Source organism: Myiozetetes cayanensis, unplaced genomic scaffold (genome assembly GCF_022539395.1).
Source record: "Myiozetetes cayanensis isolate MyiCay16 unplaced genomic scaffold, myiCay2020 scf18, whole genome shotgun sequence".
In the NCBI taxonomy this organism is placed as follows: domain Eukaryota; kingdom Metazoa; phylum Chordata; class Aves; order Passeriformes; family Tyrannidae; genus Myiozetetes; species Myiozetetes cayanensis.
Genome location: NW_026087389.1, coordinates 4,910,646 through 4,929,702, shown reverse-complemented (window position 1 = coordinate 4,929,702; position 19,057 = coordinate 4,910,646). Strand labels below are relative to the sequence as shown.

General features: G+C 47.2%; 1 protein-coding gene across 6 annotated transcripts in view; it reads right to left on the bottom strand.

The window, feature by feature from the left end:
* Positions 1–401: 401 nt before the first annotated feature.
* Positions 402–19,057, bottom strand: part of FRMD4B (FERM domain containing 4B) — a 118,384-nt gene continuing 99,728 nt past the window's right edge. For all 6 annotated transcript variants that reach the window (XM_050313153.1, XM_050313152.1, XM_050313151.1 and 3 more), the window contains 12 exons: positions 14,415–14,491; positions 13,792–13,930; positions 13,154–13,295; positions 12,891–13,024; positions 12,683–12,802; positions 11,196–11,424; positions 8,128–8,184; positions 6,508–6,655; positions 5,927–6,052; positions 4,452–5,257; positions 3,750–3,882; positions 402–2,143 (listed from right to left, as the gene is read on the bottom strand). In XM_050313153.1, the coding sequence (XP_050169110.1) occupies positions 2,023–2,143; positions 3,750–3,882; positions 4,452–5,257; positions 5,927–6,052; positions 6,508–6,655; positions 8,128–8,184; positions 11,196–11,424; positions 12,683–12,802; positions 12,891–13,024; positions 13,154–13,295; positions 13,792–13,930; positions 14,415–14,491 (2,232 nt within the window). In that variant the 3' untranslated portion in view covers positions 402–2,022. The remainder of the gene's footprint in view (positions 2,144–3,749; positions 3,883–4,451; positions 5,258–5,926; positions 6,053–6,507; positions 6,656–8,127; positions 8,185–11,195; positions 11,425–12,682; positions 12,803–12,890; positions 13,025–13,153; positions 13,296–13,791; positions 13,931–14,414; positions 14,492–19,057) is intronic.

Here is a 19,057-nt window from a genome sequence, read left to right as displayed (position 1 = left end):
TAGGTGCAAGGATAGACAAGCAAGAAGTATTTTCAGCAACATGAGGCCACCTCTATTTATCTCTGCCAGGCTGGGGCTGGGCAGCAGGTCCAGGGATTGTGACCCTCCCATGGGGATGCTGAGTGAGCCCAGCTTGGCTCCCCCAGGACAGCTGATGGAGAGGCAGAAATTCCAACTTACAGATGTGTTTTGGGAGTCTCTGAAGTCCCCTGAGAAAAACTTCCCTCAGACGAAGCCACTGACCCTCTGCACCCAACCTAACACCACAGGCCAAAAGAAATCACACCATAGGGATTTACTTTAAAGCCCCGAAAATAACACACACTGCAGTTTTCAAAGCACTCGAGGAGAAACAGGAGGAATGCTGATGTTGTTTTGGTAGCACACTTTTTAGTTTATTGACCTATACAAAATAATAGGTCTAAAAAATTCAGAAGTAGTAAAAGAATAAGCAAAAAGAGCTTTCGCATTTCTAGAAGGCTATACAAATATGCAAAACCAAGGAAATAAGTTATTTTTTTATTCTGTTTTTGTTCGTTTAATTCCAAATCGCGACTCTAATAATACAAACGACTAAGTACCAGCTTAACAAGAGTGTCCTTCTGTATATATTACATGCTCTGGAATATTGGTAAAAAAACGTCAAAAAAGTTTATCAGAAACTTTTTCTATTCACAATATGAACAAGGAGTAACTAATCCTTTGTATAAAAGAACAAAAGAGCACCATTTCTGGAATCCCGAAGCACAGTACGGCTGAGTAACGAGAGAGATTTTACCGTATGCAGACGAGGCCCTGGGAATCTCGCAGGATAACCCAAATGCCAATTTGTTCCTACAGATGGATGACGTGAGGTAGGTTTATCCCTCTTCAATCAAGACTGCAGTCACGTTTTCCCCCCCCCTACACAAATGGTTTTGTGAAAATGCTGTTCTGTCACTTAGTGACTTTGCAACGCACCTGGCTGTTCAGATGGCTCGCGGTACAATCCTAATGCCCCTCAGTTTAAGGCACCCACTTGGCTGTTTGTGATTGCATCCACCTTAAAATACTGGCCACTACTACCAAACTGTTCCCTGTGCGATCACTGGAGCTCCCCACCCGTGGATCCTCAATCCACTGAGACAGAGTAACATGGAATTGTCACCCGATGAACAGGGGTCACCATGCAGCCACTGTGAAAATTTGCCTACTCCTCCACACAGTTGTACCACGGAAGGGTCATTAAAAGGGTTGTTACTAATGATGCTTTATCATGGAAAAGAGAGTTCAAGTTTACTGCTTCTGTTTCCCAAATCCACAACCGCCTACAGTTTTACATGACATATTTTGTCAGCAAGTTTTCTCTCCAGAACTTGCTTGTGGTGCTAACAAACACTCCTAACAACACCTCAAAAACTGGATAAACTCATTCAAACCTCCATAACAAAAAAAAACCCCAGCCTTCCTTCAAGTAGTGTTCCAATACTGATTCAGTCACCCTTTGCCTCACTCACACACACAGTATCTATCCTTCATAAGCCTATGAAAGTCCTTCCAGGTCATCATAAGCCATGGCAGAATAAATTTTCATTTTCTTCTTCTTTCAGACATCAGAATTGTGCTCCTAGAATTCCCGGTTTTCCCATAAGAGTCTTCTTTTCACATTTTTTTTCTTTTTTTTTCCCTCTGAGGTTTGCCTTCAACATCTTCCAACCTTCCCAAAAAAGTGCTTGCTAAATATAAATACTTCAACCAAGTGCTGCATCTAGTCTTGGATGAACTGTGGCTTGCCCTGGCTCTCGTGGGCCATCCGGATTCACAACGAAATGCCATTCGCCGTAAGACTTTTGTCAGTTTGCTACAGTCCCTCCTAATGCTGATTTTGATCTTTCCCAGCGAAAAAAACCCAAAAAAACCAAAAAAAAAACCAGCCTGCTTCCTCTTTTTGTTCAGTTCGGGAGTTCCACCCAAGACCCTCCTTGGAGTCACAGCGTTTTGTGCAAGGCACGCGGGGGGTAGGAATGTGGGGCCATGGGGGGGCTACACGAGCGTCCCGGGCTTGGAGTCCTCGTGCCAGAACAACCTCTGCTCGCTGCTGGGCAAGTCTTCTCCCAAGCGATCCTCGTCGTCAGCACCCAGCTGGCTCGGCTCTGGGTACGTCCTGTAAGACAGACACGGCACCAGGGGTCAGCTGAGGCTCTTCCCCGGACCCCCAAACTCATGCACCTCCCTCGGGCTCAAAGCAACATTGGTTACTGTGAGTTCACCTCTCTGTAAATTTGGGTCCAAACAACCAACCGACCGGGTTTTTGCGCTGTAATTAGTAGAATTATGTGCAACAGGCACCTCAGCTGATCAACACACACTGTCACAGAATCACAGAGTGGCTTGGGTTGGAAGGGACCTAAAAGATCATCTCGTTCCGACCCCCCTGCCCTGGGCAGGGACACCTTTCCCTAGATCAGGTTCCAAGCTCCATCCAGCCCAGCCTTGAGCACTGTCAAGACTGTGGAGTGTATTGACAGTGCTTGATTGCCATGATCAAATTAAAGCAGAAAATAAAACAGATGAACAATCAGACAAGTGGTTCAGAATATGGAAAATTAATAGCTATCAAACTTCATTTAGATTAAGCTGCCAATATAAGCCAAATTTTCAAACCCCAATTATAGGAAATTAGGAAATCAGTAGAAACTGTATTTTTAAACACTGTTGCTGTAGATATTTTAAATCACTGCAATAAAACAGCCCATAGCATTTCACTCAGAAAAAAAAAAAATCTAGCAGCAGCTTTTACAAATTCTCTTACACTTTCATTTATTTTAAAACAAACAAAATTAAAAATTCAGTATTTTCACACAAGTCGGTCTGGCAGCCAGCACAAACTGCAACCCACAAAGCAGGAGGCACACGAGGGGGTGGGGTACTTACTACGGCTGGCTCCACGTTGTGTAAATGTATTTAAATGTGATGGCATTTGTGGGGGCAGAGTCACTCCCCAGAGCAGGAGCTCTCTGTCCTCATTGCCAACAGACAGCCTACTATAGATGGTGGGGGCGGGGGGGAATATGAAAATGCCAAGTAGAAACAGCGAGAGAGTTGCAGGAATTCCTGCAAGGCTCGAGCAGACCCTGGGCTCCCTGCAGCCCTTAGGAAAGCCCTCATGAGCAGGAGGGCTCTGCAAGCAGCAGCACACTCCACCAGCTCCTGGGTCCAGCTCTGCCAAGGGAAGATGCACTTGGCAGTGGTGGTACTGCCCTTGGATGCCAGCACTAAGATATGAGGCTGCAGGGAGCTGTTTCCTCTCCTTGTTTTTCCAAAAGTTCATCAGCATAAGCACTTCAGCTTCAGAAACACAGCAGGACTGTGTGCTGCCAAACCTGCTGATGGGGTGCAGGAGAGACCCCCCCCAACACAGGGAATGAGAGGGACTGGGCTCATAACATTGCTCAGAGCATCACAGCCACCAGGGAGTGCAAAATCTCTGATGGTCCAGCATCAGCCAGAGGAAAAGGCTGTGCAACCAATGAGTTCACCCTTCACTATGACTGCTCCCCCCTTCCCTGACAGTCAGGGGCACAGTTAGTGATGGCACAGCTGATCTACTCCACACAGAGAAAACCTGCTCTCAAGACACCAGTTTTACAAGTATTCTTCCATCCTGGCTCTTTGAAAGAAAGCTGATTTTAAAGCTGATTTTCTCAGAAGTTTTGAGAGCCTGTGAAATGCAGGAGGAAGGGCAGAAAACCTGGATATACCCTACTCACCTGCTCTGCAAAGGAAGGTTGCCATAAACATTCCCATAACAGCTGGCATAAGAGGAATGAGACAACGTATCATAGTCTGAAAGTCCCAGTGCAACTGGGTTTCTCCAGTTCCCAGCAGTGTTTGCAGAAGATGCTGTAAGTCAATAAAAAGGTAATTAGAACAAATTAGATGTTTCTCCAGCTAAATCAGCAGAGGCAAAAAGGACAATTCTCCTGTGTGATCTCTATGGGTTTTTTGCAGGACACTCAGGCAAGACAGTGCAAACACAAAATTGGGAGGAAAGCACAGATGGTGTCCTGAAGCTAGGGAATCTCTTTGAAGAGACTTTCTGACCCATTCAGTGGTGTCCATTGGACTGTGCTTTGGAAGCCATCACAGCCACTGCATTTACATGGCATGAAGTTTTGCACATTGCTTCTAGTTGGTAAATACACCTGTTTGAAACACATTTGGCTCTTTGTGCCTCTCTGGACTACTGAGCTTACAAAGAGCAAAAGGAAGTTTTACCCTTAGGAGAAGGCAACAATCAAGACTTCTTCCCAAGAACGGAACAAGATCTTACTCGGTTCCTCATCCACCTTTCAAGACAGAGCTCTAGCCTGGCTTTCACTCTGGTTTCATTTAGGCAGCAAAGTGAGGCAGAACTGAATGCACAGCAGGGACTTACAACACCACTCAGCACAGATGAATTCAGACATTACCTGAAGAGAAAGACGACACCCGACTGCTCGGAGAGCACGGCGTCTGCAGACCAGCAAAGCCCAAACTCCTCTGAGATCCTCTGTCAGACTCAAAGCCTGCCTGCAGGCCGTGACCCTGCTCCTTCTGGCTGGAGGCACGTTGGTACCAACCACGGAGGTGCTCTGCTACTAAGGCCTTGTGAATGTTTTTGGTTATGTGCTCCGTTTTAGCAACCTGCTTCCTGGGAAGCCGCAGGGTTGCGTAGGGGTTGTGTGGCACTCTGTCCACCTCGTCCTCGTGGTAAGACCTGAACTCCCTGTACCGGTCGTATCCGTAGTGGGCCGATGAGCGGTAGGAGGGATTGACGCTGTACTGCCCCTCCGTGTCACTCTCATAGACATACCCTCCATTGTAATAAACGTCGGGCTCGGCGTACGGGGAATATCCAGAGATATAGTAGTTAGAGGAAGGCTGCTCCTGATTTTTGTGGTAGACACCGTTGCGGACATCCTTATGGGTGAGGTTTGGCATACTGCCTGAATTTGCAGCGGAAATGTTGTGTTTCTTCGACCGTCTTCGACCCCTGGTCCTGTTGTCGAGTGTCTGAGTAGTGTAATATGGATTGGGAGTGGGTGTCACGCAGTAATACTCTGCACTGGACTGGCTCGTGTAGGATGATCCGTCGTCGAGGATCTCCGTGCTGCTGCTTCGCTGCGACTTGGAGAGGGTGAAGGCTGACTTTTCAGCAGGAGTCTCGGAGAGCAGGTGGGTTTGGGATTCCAGACTCCCGCTGCGCTGCCGGCAGTGGTGTGGGGAAACATCTGGCCTGAAACAACACAGATGTTGGTCGGCTGAAGGCAGTCACACAAACACACACACAGAGTTGGAGAGGGCAAGCACGGACTTGTCAGCTGCCTCCCCGATCCAAGCACAACGCAAACCCAGCCTTATCTTTCCTCACAGAATATCTGCACCGCAAGAGACTCAGTTTGGCTGAATTTTGTTCTCACTGCAACACTAGGGAGATCTCTCGCATAATAATCTGTCACAGTGAGCAAGGTTAATCTGTGACAGGGGCACACACAGCGAAGGTCACAAACACGCATTTGGTAATGATTTACAGGAGGGCTCCTTCAGTTTTTAAGCAGGTAAAGCCTACACAAGTAACAAGATAGGAGAACATGGAAAGGTGGCACTCCTGTGGCTCTATCTCCCAAACCTGCATCACCCCAAACCAACCAACCCTGGGCTCTTGATAACACTGGAAGATTCACAGCATGCCCCCTTCCCCAGCGTGGATTCTCAGCTGTCTAATAATGCAGGTGGGCTCTTGCAGCTCTCTTCCCACAGTAATGGCACTGACTTACACTTCGAGAGCCAGACCCTGCAGCAGGGAAAGCTGCGTGGCAAAGGACCCTTCACCCTCTCAACACCATTTACTTTTATTTTTCTGCTGCCTAAGGTGGACATGGCACTTAAAGCAAAGGCCCCTTACTGTAAGTGACTGCTGCTGTAGGCATTTCGTGTGAGCACAGGGGTTGTGGGCATGCTCCTCCCGCCGTGGGGCTGGGGCGGCCGCTCCAGTGTCCGGTAAGGGCTGCTGTGGGTCGAGAGCACGTCCCTGTAACAGGAGATAATCCCATTTATGTTAGACACAGGTTGTACCACACTGAGTGTATGAGCTCCAAAGTCTTGGAGATTAAAAAAAAAAAAAAAAAGAAGGGCAGAACAAGCAGGGAAGGGCACAACTGGACGTGTTTCCCTGTATAAAGGACAAAGTTGTTAAATAGGAAGAAAAATTCCACCCCTTCTCGATCCTCACGGGACGGTTGGTAGGAAAAGCTGCTACCAAAGGGCAGAAACATGGAGGAGAAGAGACAGAGCAGGTAACAGAGAAGCAAAGGAATTGAGTTTGAAGATGAAGCATATCACAGATAAATGGTTACATATGGCTATAATCTGACTTTTGAATTTGCCAGGGAGGAGTGTTCTGCAGTGGCAGGGGCTGGGCAGGGGCAGGATGGAGCTCATGCCAGCAGGTTCTCCACCTGCACTGCAGCAGCAGGATGTGCCTACCTGGAGTGTCTGGTTTCCAAGAGCTGCTCGTTTATGGACGACTTTCTGAGATGAATTCTCTCCACCCCGAGGGACTTGGGTGGAGGAAGCCTTGGAGAAAGCTGTGCAGAGCTGGGTCTCTGTGCTGCCACAGGAAGCGATTCACTGACTGTTGGAAAGGAATGCGTATTTTGTTAGCAAAAGCCTTGGTGGTTTTGCCCTGCATACAAATCTGTGGCCCCTAAGGAGAAGCACTTTGCACTACAGAGACAAGGGCAGAGGCTGTGGGTCTAGAAAGGCTCTCCTGCCTGCACTGAGCTCCCCTCCACGCAGACAGGAAATTGTGGAGGCTTCTACAGATCCCAGCACCACCGACTCCTACAGAGATTACACCCACCTTGGGGCTGTGCCAGATCACAAAATGGACCTTCCCTGGAAAAAACTCTGTTTGCAGAGCAATCCTTTCCAGGGCCAAGCAGGCAAGCTTAGCCTCTGCAAAGACCGGTTCCCATCCCTCATCTTCTAACTCTTACTTGAAAATGACATTTTAAGAATTAGTTTTGAAATAAAACCTAAAAGGGACTGACTTCAAAAGTGACTGAATGAGCAAAGACAACTGACAGACACATTTGGCTGAAGGCAACTGGGAAGATGCTGGTTTGATCCTTGTTCTCACTTTGCTTAGGGCACAACTCAGGTCCTGACAGAGCCAACAGGAAACTCCAACTAATACATATAAATGCAGGTCGAGCATCACAGAGAACATGTTCACAAGCCTGGCTCTATTTCTACTTGTACAATCAGCAATCAGGTGTAACTCCATTTTAAAGCACCAGATGGGTTGTACCAGTCTAAAATTGGGACAAAGTGAGATCAGAATCCGGCCCGAACTGAAAAGTGAGTAATAATTTAGATAATGTTTGTCCCCAAATGATGATTATCCAGTTTAAGGGAGAGGCAAGCCAAGACCTTTCCACCTGGTGGAACAGGGTGTGAGTATGTGTCTGTGGGTGTGTGTGTGAAATGAGTAAGCTGAGCAAACACCAACCCAAGCAAGATGCAAGCTCACTAGGGAACAAATAAATGTAAACAGAGCGTTAATATCTGCAACCATTCTACTTTTCTGTAAGTTTTATAGCAGCTGTGAGGACAGAAGGGCTGGGCTAACCCTCCAAACCTCTATGTCCTTCAGCCTCTCATCCAGTTCTGGCCAGGTCCTAAGGATCTAGTGTTTGCCATCCACAGTGCCCTCAGCTTGAAGGTTGGTTGTGTTAAAACCAATTGCCTTCTCTAAAGATGACTCAGATCAGCTTACAGAGCAGAAACTTTCAAGAACTAACCCATTAAGAGGAAAGACATTCCTGATAAGCTGTTATTCCTCTGCTACAAAGTAATTTGTCATTGAAAGCCACCAATATCATGGAATCATGGAATGATTTTTGTTGGAACGGATCTTAAAGATCATCTAATTCCAAACCCCTGACACAGGCAGGGACACCTTCCACCTAGACCAGGTCACTCAAAACCCCACCTAACCTGGCCTTGAACACTTCCAGGGGTGGGAAATGCTAAAGGACATGAAGTCAAAGGAATGACTCTGAATGGACACACTCCATAGGAAGAGAAGGATAAACATCATACCATCGTCATAGGTGGTTGTGTCAGACAGGGAGCTGCTCTCAGATGGAATTATATCATCTGTGAATGAAAACAAACACTTTAGGCATAGGAGACCCAACATCAAAATATCCTAACACAGTTTGTTTTCTACAGTTTCAGAGCCAGCTATTATTTGTTATGCTGCAACCTATATGCTTTAGCCCCCACAGCCTGAAGACAGTCCTGCTTCATGTCATCACCTCGTGTCTTTGCTGCAGCTCAGCAAGCGACCCAGGCAACTATCAAAGGAGATTTTTATTTTCATCTGCAGCAGGAATCGGGCCAAGATTTACAAAGGTGTTTTCCACCCAACTTCCAACAGATCTCACAGGATGTTTTGGAGATCAGGAGCCTACACAGACATGTAGATCTTGGCTGTTAGCATCTAATCTCCCCCAGGTACACCTGAAACCCCACCAGGTAGGTACAAAAAGCCTTTTGAAATTCGGCATTCATTTTTGAATGTTTCATCAGCAGATTCTGTTTCAATTAAATTAATATCAATCCAGAATAATTCCACTGATTTCCACCAAGTTATTGCAAATTCCAGCAACACAGAAAGCAGAAACTGTTGCACCGACATACAAATTTTTGGTTTCTTTTACATTTTATTATTTATTCAAAGCACTTTACAATGCACCTGCCTGTCCTCTCACCTTGATACTGCACGCTGCACCTCACTGAGAAACAGCCTGTCCTTGCTAAAGTTTGGAGCAGACCAGCAGAGAAATTAGGCTGCACTGGCAGCGCACGCTGCTCCCCCGCCGTCACAACTTGCTGCGAGGAAAGGTCTGGTTACAAGAATTTGGTAAAGAGAGCAGCTGTTCAAGAACAGCAAAAAATCAGGGCTGGCCCCTGCCCTGGAGGGACTTGTCAGACCACCGAGGATGGGCTGCAGCTCTCTTTGCAACCTGACACCGGGAAAAAGCTTCAGGGGAGCTGATTCACGTGGATTTGACCGTGGGGTGGTAAAGATGGAACTGGGCCCGGTGCAGGGAGGGGAAAAAAACCTGCCTAGGAAAAGAAGAAAGCTAAAGCCTAAAGCTACACTGCTGGTTTCAGGTGGGGTCTGCAGTGCTGACATATTCAGATATGCTGACATATCTGAATTTGAATCCCAAATCCATGCAATTCCCTGCAAAAGGGGAAGAAACTCTGGGCTACAGAGGAAGTGAAGGAAAGAGAAAGTGGAACATGGGGAGCAGTCCAGCATTTCCTTCACCTCCTATCCCTTGGGGCTGGCATGAAAACAGCTATGATTTGATTCAATAAATCAATAGTACTATGTAACACATTATTTCCAACGAGTCATCCCCAAACTCACAGACACAAGTGACTCATCACTGCTCAGCCTTCTGAAAGCTGTACCTCGAGCCTGAGAGTACCGCTGGTGATGGTGACAAGTTTACACATAAAATCAATTATTGAAGCAGATGACAGCTCTGCTTCAGGTTAACAAATACACACTGCAGAGCAAGAACCTGGAACTGGAAGGGATGCAGGTGCTCGTTGCTGGCTAAGTATTCCCTGTCTTGCAGTCCCTGACTCCTGGGAGACCCTCCGAGACACAGAGTCTGATCCTGTCTGGCTGTGCCCACCTTCTCAGAGAGCAAACAAGGATGTCACATATTAAATGATGGGCTAAATGCATAAGGACCAACTCCCAAGCTGCCTGTTTGCACAACAGGACAGAAAGCTGCCAGCAAAAACAACAGCAGCCTGGATGGATGCTGCCTTGCTGGGCTCTCACTGCTCGCTGCCCTTCCTGCTCGTTACCACACACCACGTGTCGCAGGTAATACAGGACCTTTCACAATCAGTACCCAGACTGGTGAGCAAGAGACTGGAAAAACAGATGTTTCCTTCCTCTCTGTCAATCAGGAACTAGCTGGGCCACATTAAACAGAGATCATCAGCCTTTCAGAGTAAGCACCTTGCGATGATGGACAGCCCAGCACTGCCATGACGTGTGAGGGGTAAGGACCCAAACTAAGCCCTCAACAAGAATGGGACATGGCAAAGGTTTCCCCAACAGACATCTGGCACAGGAGGAGGTTCTCTTCCAGGGAAAACACACATTGGCAACAGGGTCAGTAAGAGGGTACCAATATAAACAGCAGAAAAATCTTGCATTTTCTTTCCCACCCTGTAATTCCCAGGAAGAAACCCACTGAGCTCACAAAACAGCATTTCCTCTCAGACTAGGGGTGAGTAAATAAATCAGTTAAACATTAGCCATTACTCCTATACATTTTCCATGAAAGGGAGAAGTAAAACATGACCTAAAATTGTTAATAACTATAGAGATTATAAGAGTCACAATACTCCTGAGTTTTTACTACTCCCAAACTCCTTCAATTGCCTTGGATACTATCAGGTTTCTGCACATTATCCTATGAAGCAGAAAGAACTTTGCCTCCCTTAGGAAAATCACATTTTCAGAATGGAGGAGCCAAGGGTATCTGCTTTCAACGTGCTCACCATTGGCAAATGGATTTAGTCAAAAATCTGTTTGCTACTATTTACATTCATCAACTCCTGAATTTCACTTATGTCTTCCTGGAAATCTGGTATTTCAAATCAAGAAACAATGTCTTTGATCCTTATTTCCTGGATCCTGCAGAAAAATCCCCCATTGCTCTATTTTTGCTCAAACTGGAGCGTTGTGGGAGGAAAAGGGGAGAGATTTTGCACGTGGCTGCTCAGACAAGCAACTGCACTCAATACACCAGGAATTCAGGCATCAGAAAAGCTTCATCCAAGTTGTTCCTGACAGCCTTTTTGTGTGCAGCACCTTCAGTCCATACCTGGTGCTTGAACTTGTCCGTACTTGTTCCTAAAACTGCAGCTTGCTCTGCCCCCAGCCTACAGCAGTGCACTGAGAGTATCAGATGCAGCAATTGCATCTTTTATTTTCTTATCTAACTGCCTTGGAGAAGATAAAAACCATACAGAGAAGATGTAAACAAAGCTTCTAAGTGAGCCAAATTATTTTTGGCCCCCCCCTTCCATCCTGTTTTCATCAGAAGGTGGGGAATTCTCCAGCTTACCTGGTAGAGCAAGAGTTGATTTCTGGGTTGGTTTTTTGCCACACTTGATTCTATATTCATTTATGGAATTTTCTATCTCTTGCAGCTTTTTTACAGCATCAGCATACTCTTGTTTTCTTTTCTTCTTCACATTTTTGCAGAGGTCTGGCTCGCTGGCAAGTTTCTTTGCAGCTTCCACCAGCTTTTGGTGTATGATAAAATTGCTCTCCAAGTCCTGCAAAGTAGGATCCTGCAAATTTGTGACATGAGTTATTTCCTCATGCTCCAGGCAGAAATTATCAATCAAAGTTATTAAATAGAACATCTATTTTTGCAGTAACGAAGTGAAATCTTGAGCACAAAATACAGAAATACCAAAGTTTATACACAAGAAAATCTCAGCATATTAAACTCTTAGATCTTATTTCTATGAGTAGTGTAAGATCATGAGATCTCTTGGGCAAGTCCGAAGTTCTCAGGCCTGGGTGACATAACACAGACACCTAAATTCAAGTTTAGGCTACTAAACCTCCTGCTACGAGTCCACCCCTGAAATAATCTTGTTCAAAATCTCTCTCTACTTTGGAGAAAATAAAAATGGAAATTTGTATCACCATACCTACGTAACAGGGAGTTGGAGGCTTTAATTAATTGTTTGTAAACTGCTTTGAGAAGCTCAGATGAAAGGCACTACAGAAGCGCTAAGCAACACGTTATTAAATCTGGTCAGCAGGATTTTGGTTTCAAAGCATTTAAGCAGTCACATAAAATCACTTTGCTGCAGACATGGAGCACACCAACCCTGCCAGCCAGGGCAGCAAGTTTCTGGTGAAAGACAGATGCCAAGTGCCCCACACCTACTTGCTGCTTGGATGATACAGCTTGTTAACAAATCTCACCAGGAATGAGGGGGAACGATGTGCATCCAGAAACTGCAAATATCTGAATTACCATATAACCCGAGCCAGTCTCTGCCAGCAAAGTTCATTTTAGCTTCTTGAGCAATGCACAGAGGCTTTACTTAGGTGGAACCTGCATTAAGCTAGAGATAAAAACTCCTCCTCCTGTCACCTGTCACACAGCTATGCTCACAAACAGATGATTTTGCAAGGGGGACAGTGCACACCCCTGCCACCTTCTGGGTTTAAACACAATCCCAACGCGACACGAGTCAATGTTCCAGAAAAGCTCAGAGCCGTGGGCTGCCAAATGGCATCATGCACCTGCTCTCCTCTAATTAGCAGCAAAATGTCCATTAAAATTCATGCAGCACGGACAAATCAGAGGTTCAGGTTGGGAGAACTTAAGGCCTTTTCAAGCAGACAATTTCCTGGTCATTTCAAAGGCAGAAGAAGGGCAGTACCCATCTAAATTTCCCACTCTATGCAAGTGACTGTCCCAGCTGCCTCCTCTTTAACATTCAGGGAAGAGTTGGATTATTTACAAGTGGCTTTGGTCACTGGTCTGGCCACCCCACCCGTGCTATGAAAACAAAGTGCCGCACTCACCTCTTCACTTGGGAGCAGGTTGTCATCCAGCTTGAACGCTGTGCCAACACGCCTCCTCACCTGGGGAGGTTCCTCTCCAGCACTCAGAGGATACTCCTTGGGCATCTTCCCCGTCAGCTCCTGGGGAACAGAGAGGGTCCAGGTGAGGTCCAGTGGGAGAGAAGGGCTCCCACCGACCCCACCCCAGCATAAGGCGCAGTTCTCTCACCGCCTCTCGCAGGCAGATTTTCTTCAGCTCCTCAACTTTCTGAAGCAGTTTTTCCTGAAGGAGTTTCTCTTTCTTTTTTAGTTCCATAATTTTCTCCTTCTTTTGTTCTTCACTGACCTCTGAATCTTGAGAGCCTAGAAAACACACTCTGTTATCAGAGGATTTCCAGGTAAAAGCCATTATTATCATCTGTTAGTCTGTCTCCTTTTAACACACACAAACCTTATTGTACTTGGTTACCTCACATTTACACACAGTATTACCTGATGAGATCAAACTGCCATTGCTGGCCATGATAAGCTGGTTCTTGGCCTCCAGAGTCACCAGCTTTGAAACTTTTGGTGTTCCCATCTCTGTCAGATCCATGGCGATATCATCCAAACTTCTGGCTGAAGGAATTTTTGCCTGAAGGAGTTATAAAAAAAAAAGAAAAAATCCAGTCTCATTGAGTTACCTCTAATTAACTTCAGGACATGGGATCATGGAAGATGACATTTCACACCTCATCTACCGCAAAATTAAGGGCTAAAGAAACAGCATCAGTCCTGCCATCCCTCTCTCCTCTGCCCCAAAACCTGAACCAATCTCCCAGCTCAAAAATCTCTTTGCTGTTTGCACTGTGTTCAAAACAAACACAGGAAGGAGACAAAAGAAAAAGCAGATTAAACACCCAGACGTGGGAATTCCCTCTTCTGTAATTATACTTCCACAGCCCTTAATTGCAGGAGGCTGAAATGGATCGAATAGCAATACTGTCACTAACAGACGGCTCAAAAGACTCACAAAAAACAATTTATAGTTTTCCTCTGGAGAGCAGTTCATTTGTGGAAAAACATACACCAAGGTATATACAGGAAAGGTGCTGAAACTCATGTCCTCAGTAAAATGCCTTATAACTTACTTTGCTTTGCTTTCTGTCCAAGTAAAACTGGTGTTGACTGATTGCCATCACCCAGATGGACTTGATCAGGGAAGTGTTTGCATACCAGGTCTGCACTACCAGTCCACTCTGGCCAAAGGTCCTTCTCGACACTGAAATTCTGAGGAGGTGAAAACAAATGCAATTTCAAGACAGGTCCCTAAAGTCCCAAATGCCTCTCTCTTAACCAGGCAAGGCTCAGCCTTTGGAGATGCAAAAACTCAAGATTTCCTTCTCCCCATCACCCAGTGCTGCCGCAAATTTGGCCGCGACAAACAGTCCTCCCTCTGCTCCACAAACTCCCTCAGTGGACACAACAGGCAGTCTGAGAGGACACCCAGAGCTCTAACACATCAGCAGTCTCTCCAGCTTGCCCATTATGACAGGGACCTTCCCTCTGCAACATCCCAGCACTGCTCTTTACCCACAGCCCGGATCCAGCCCCTGTCAAATGCTGGATCAGGATCAGTCCTAAAGCCCAAAGTAAACTCCTGTCTGTGCTGAACTCAGAGACACCTCCCACCCCATCCACCAACACCAGATGATGAATCCCCACTGTGGGTAAAGATTCATCCTGCTGGCACAGCTGCCTCCTCCAGCCTTACCTGCGGGGATCGTGTACTTCCACAGCAAATTTCTTCTCACGGAAATAGAGATTTTCCAGCTGTTTCCATTGAAATAGCTAGGAGAATTGGGAGAGAGAACCAGAACACTGTCACTAAAAAACCACCAGACCTCTCTCTCCAAGGTGATATAATCTCAGCAAATTACAATTGCTGTGTATCCTCACCTATGGCATGGACTGAGCAATAACAACATCCATTAAAAGAAGCACATAAATATAAATATGTAGGATACCCCTCCAGTAATTTCACACTCTTACAGACAATGCATTGCAAATTGGGGATTCTGCCAGTGACAACACCCATTTCCACCAATACCACATTTAATTTCACTGCTACAAGTTCCCAGAAGTATTATGAGGGCAGTTCAAGTCCTTTTGTCTCTGACTAAAACAGAAAATCTTTTTACAAAGTAATTGCATAGACACCTATGGTCCTTCAGTCAGAACATCCCCAGGGAATGGCAGCAGCTTGGGAAAACCAAGACCTTGCTCCTCTGAAGGCAGTGTGTGAGATCCAGAGTGACATTTTGGAGCAGGGATACACCATGTGCAGAGAGAGAGCGGCCACAGGAGGAAGCCGCCCCCCAGCACACACTTCTGTCAGAAAACCACATATTTCCTGCAAAGGACCAGCTGGGAGAAGAGATCAAAGGCAGTCAGGGCTTGGCAGCTGCACCCGTGGGATCAGAATTTCATATGAATCTGCTCTCCCTTTGCACCAGCACCAGCCACCCTCTGGGGATGATCCACCAGGGGCTGCATCTTCTCAGCCCAGCCTTGGCCAAGCTGTTCCCCGGCCCCTCAGTGCAGGTTTTGGCAGCACCCCCTCCTGCCCCTCTCCAGCAGTGCCAAGGTGCCTGGGCAGGCACAGGGGCTGTTTGGGTGTCCCCAGCAATGTCCCCTGAGGACGATGGGGTGCACGGGTGCAGCAGCACACTGTAGTTTACATCCAGCTGCTTTCCAGAGCTACAGCCCACACAGAGGCACTTCCATCCAGGCTGGGCAGGCAGGGACACCATCCAGTGGCAAATCAGCCTCCAACACCAGCAATCCAGCTGAGGCACCCAGACCCTCACAGCAACACCCCCTTCCCCAGTGGAGTTTTTCCAAAACCTCCAAGGGTGCAGCCACCACACCAGAAACCCCGAGGACACACAACATTCCCACTGACCTCTGCCAAAACCCGACTTGATGTGCTCCCTCCCACTACAGAACCACTTCGAGTTTTGTAAGAAACAACGTGTTCCACTGTGCTGCATCTCAAACATTCTTAACACAATGAAGCATAACACAGAGCATGTATATGGGGGGGAAAAGTGGCTCTTTCAGCAGCCTTGACCTCTGTTTAATGGAAGGTTTCCTTTCTAGGACTACAACTGAATACTGAAACATGCTATAGGAAAAGTGAAGCAAGTGGAAATGCAATTTACTTAAATTAATAAATCCTTTTCCAGAAGATCGTGGAAGTTTTACTCTGCTGCCTAAGCAAGTTTGTCTTACAGCCCCTCTGCCCGATCACGCTGCTCTCGGAAGTGCCTCTTTACAAATCTGGCACTGGACTTTTAAATAAATACATTTTAAAAGACACAAAAGGAAACAGCCCAAGCATTATGTCAGGATGTTGAGCAACAGTGCCCGTGGGTGCTCCAGCAGGGAGGGATCCCAGCACGGTCACGGCTGCTCCCCCCATCCCGCACTCACCTCCCCTCGGGACTGATCCCGGATTCCCGGCCCCCCGGGGCAGCTTCAGGGGCAACATGAGCAGAGCAGAGCAGAGCTGAGGTGCCTGTGCTGTCCCTCCGTGTCCCTCTCGTGCTGCTCCGCTTTGGCAGCTTCGCCTCCCACTGCTGACACACTCCTGACATCACCACCTCTGCCGCAACGCCTCCCACACACCCTTTGCCCCGATAATGGGAAAACCCGACGGAGGAGGGAACAGAGGCGGCTTCCACCGAGGGGCTGCACCCCTTCGAGCACCCCGAGCCCCTGAGGGGGCTGAGGTGGGAGCAGGGCGGGGTGGGGGCTGCCATGGGGTCCGCAGGGTGCCGTGTCTCAGCCCCGCTGCCCTTGACTCACACCCAGAGGCAACAGGTTCGACCAGAAGCATCATCGCGGCGTTCCCGGCCGAGCCCGGCGCCCGCTCCCACGCTCGTAAAAGCGATGGGCGTGCTTCAAACATGACCTCTGGATAAAAAACCGCCTCTTATCGTCACGGGTGATGACTCCCCGTCCCCTTTATCACTTCCTTTGGGTTTTTCCCCTCCGGACGTACTCGACATTCCCAAGGGCTGCGGGGGGGAAAGGGTCACCTGTCCAAAGGGTGGCAGGGGGTGACGAGGGCTGTGTTTTGCAGGGCAAAATACAGCAGCCTCCTGTCCAGACAGAGGGACATATCAGCACTCCCAGGGTCCAGGGGGACCCTTCCATGAGCCTGTGCAAATCCAACACACTGTGATCATCTGCAGTGCTGAGAAGGAAAAAAAACAACCAAACAAACCCTTTGCGTTTTTAGGGAAACCTGCATGGAATTGCCTCAGGATGTGGGTAGAGCTTTGCCCCGTTTCCTCCCCACCCTGTGAGATCCATCCCAGTCCGAAAGGAGCTGACAGGCACCCCAAGCATTTGCAGCTGGGTACATTCAGCACAAAGACATCTGCCTTCCTGCCCAAAGACTGGGATAACTCCAGCTCCCCCCTCTGCTGCTCCTCAGCAGGAGAGATGGCAGAGCAGTGTTTGTAATTTTGCACCCAGGACACATTTTTGCTTTTATGGACTGAAAAGTGCCCTGTCCCTAAACTATCTCACTGAAGAACAATATAAGCTCCTTAGCAATCAGCTCCTCCGACAAACCCTCCTTAGTCAGGTCCTTCAAAAAAAAGGCTGATGACTAAATGAGCAGCTTCAGAATAAGTTGTGAGCTAATAATATTTATATAGATGCACTTAAAAATAATCTTGAATTACAGTGTTGCAAGTTTCTGCCTAACAAGCCTGGATTCATGAAGACAAGGGCCTCAACACAAAGGTAAAAAAAGCAATAAACTTCTTCCCCTAAATTTTTCTAACTTGTGGTCAAAAGGCAACACTTGGGAAACTGTCACTGCACTAGAGATATCCTGCTCCCTTCAAATACTCCCTAACCCTGTACAGACATGCTCCTAAATAATTCCTAATTTCAATCTTACCTAAACTACATGAATATTTAAAGACAAAAGAGTTGTTAAAAAAAAAAATAAATCTGGAAATCTGGAACTGGTTTTTGAGGGCTGGAAGAACAATTAGGAATAATTAAAATGTTTTTGTGGAAGTTTTGCAATGTATGTTCCCTTTAACCAGGTGATTAAGTCCACCTGAGCTAATTAATGTTTTCTTAATAGCCTTCCCATCCACGTATGTTGCCAGATCCTTAAAGGCTCCCAAAAACTCCCACTGAGCATCACAGGGGCTGCCTGAATGACTTTTTGGGAAGAATTTGGTCTGGCCACAGTTGGTTTTCTGGGTCTTCTTGGAAAAAGCAGACGTGCAGCTCTGATCACACCTCATTACTCAGGCACCTCTGTGTACCAGCCAGACTCCTACCACCCAGCTGCTGCTTTCCCAGCCCACGAGTTTAGGCTTTCTGCATTTCTACCGTGATCCTCTTCCAGATACCAGGGGAACACTGAAGGAAAAAAAGAGATGACCCTCTTTCCTGTAGAAAAAGAGCTCTAGCTGTGGTCCAAGGTGACCAAGCAGACACAGACTGCCTAAAGGGTGAGGCACATCGACTAAAGAAGCAGCTGGCTTTTTACCTGGCTGATCTTGCATCCAGTTTTGAATAAAATGCAAGTTTGTCCGGGCCTGACAGCAGGAACAAACTGGCTCAGAAAAACGGCCCCATCAGGATTGCAGGCAGGAGCTGGCAGAGCCCCTGCCTTGAGAGGCGTTCAAGAGAGCTGCTCCAGGGCCTTGGCTCAATATTCCTATGAGCCTGTTGGATTTTGCTTAGAAAAAATGTTTTAGGGGGGTATTTTATAACTTTTTTTTTTTTTTTTGCAAGGAGGTGAAAATCCAGAGAGCAGCAGAGTGAGGAGCTGTGTGGCCACACAATGCTGTGCCAGGCACAGCACATGCCAAGGTTGTACCTGAGATCTTTGCAAGGTTGATGGCAAATCCTGACCAAGAGCTCAATCACCCAGATCTCCGAATTTCCACCCAAGGGAATCACTGGGTGAAGTCAGCATGGAAGTGCAAGCCACGCTGCACTGTTTGCAGCAGCCTTTCCCTCGGGAAGCACTTCCAAAGCACCTCGTGGTACGTGCAGTGTTAGTAAGGAGGTTCTGCAACCAGCACCTCAGGAACTGGTTGGGAACAGCAATCTGCAGACCAATCTGGCAATTCTGAGCAAGGAAACATAAAAGATTTCTGCCCACAGGAATGCACCCCACCCGACGAAGGAAATTACCACCCTGCCAGCAGCGCTGGAAGGAGGGCTGTGTTTCAGCCCCTCTGCTGCACTTTGCTGTCTGGCATCCTGCCTTCATCTGGGATCTTTTTGCTTTACACTGCTGTGCCTGCCTGTGGAGGGAGGCATTGGAGGAGATGGCAAGACAGCCAAAATGCCCCACCTGCAGCAACTTCTGAG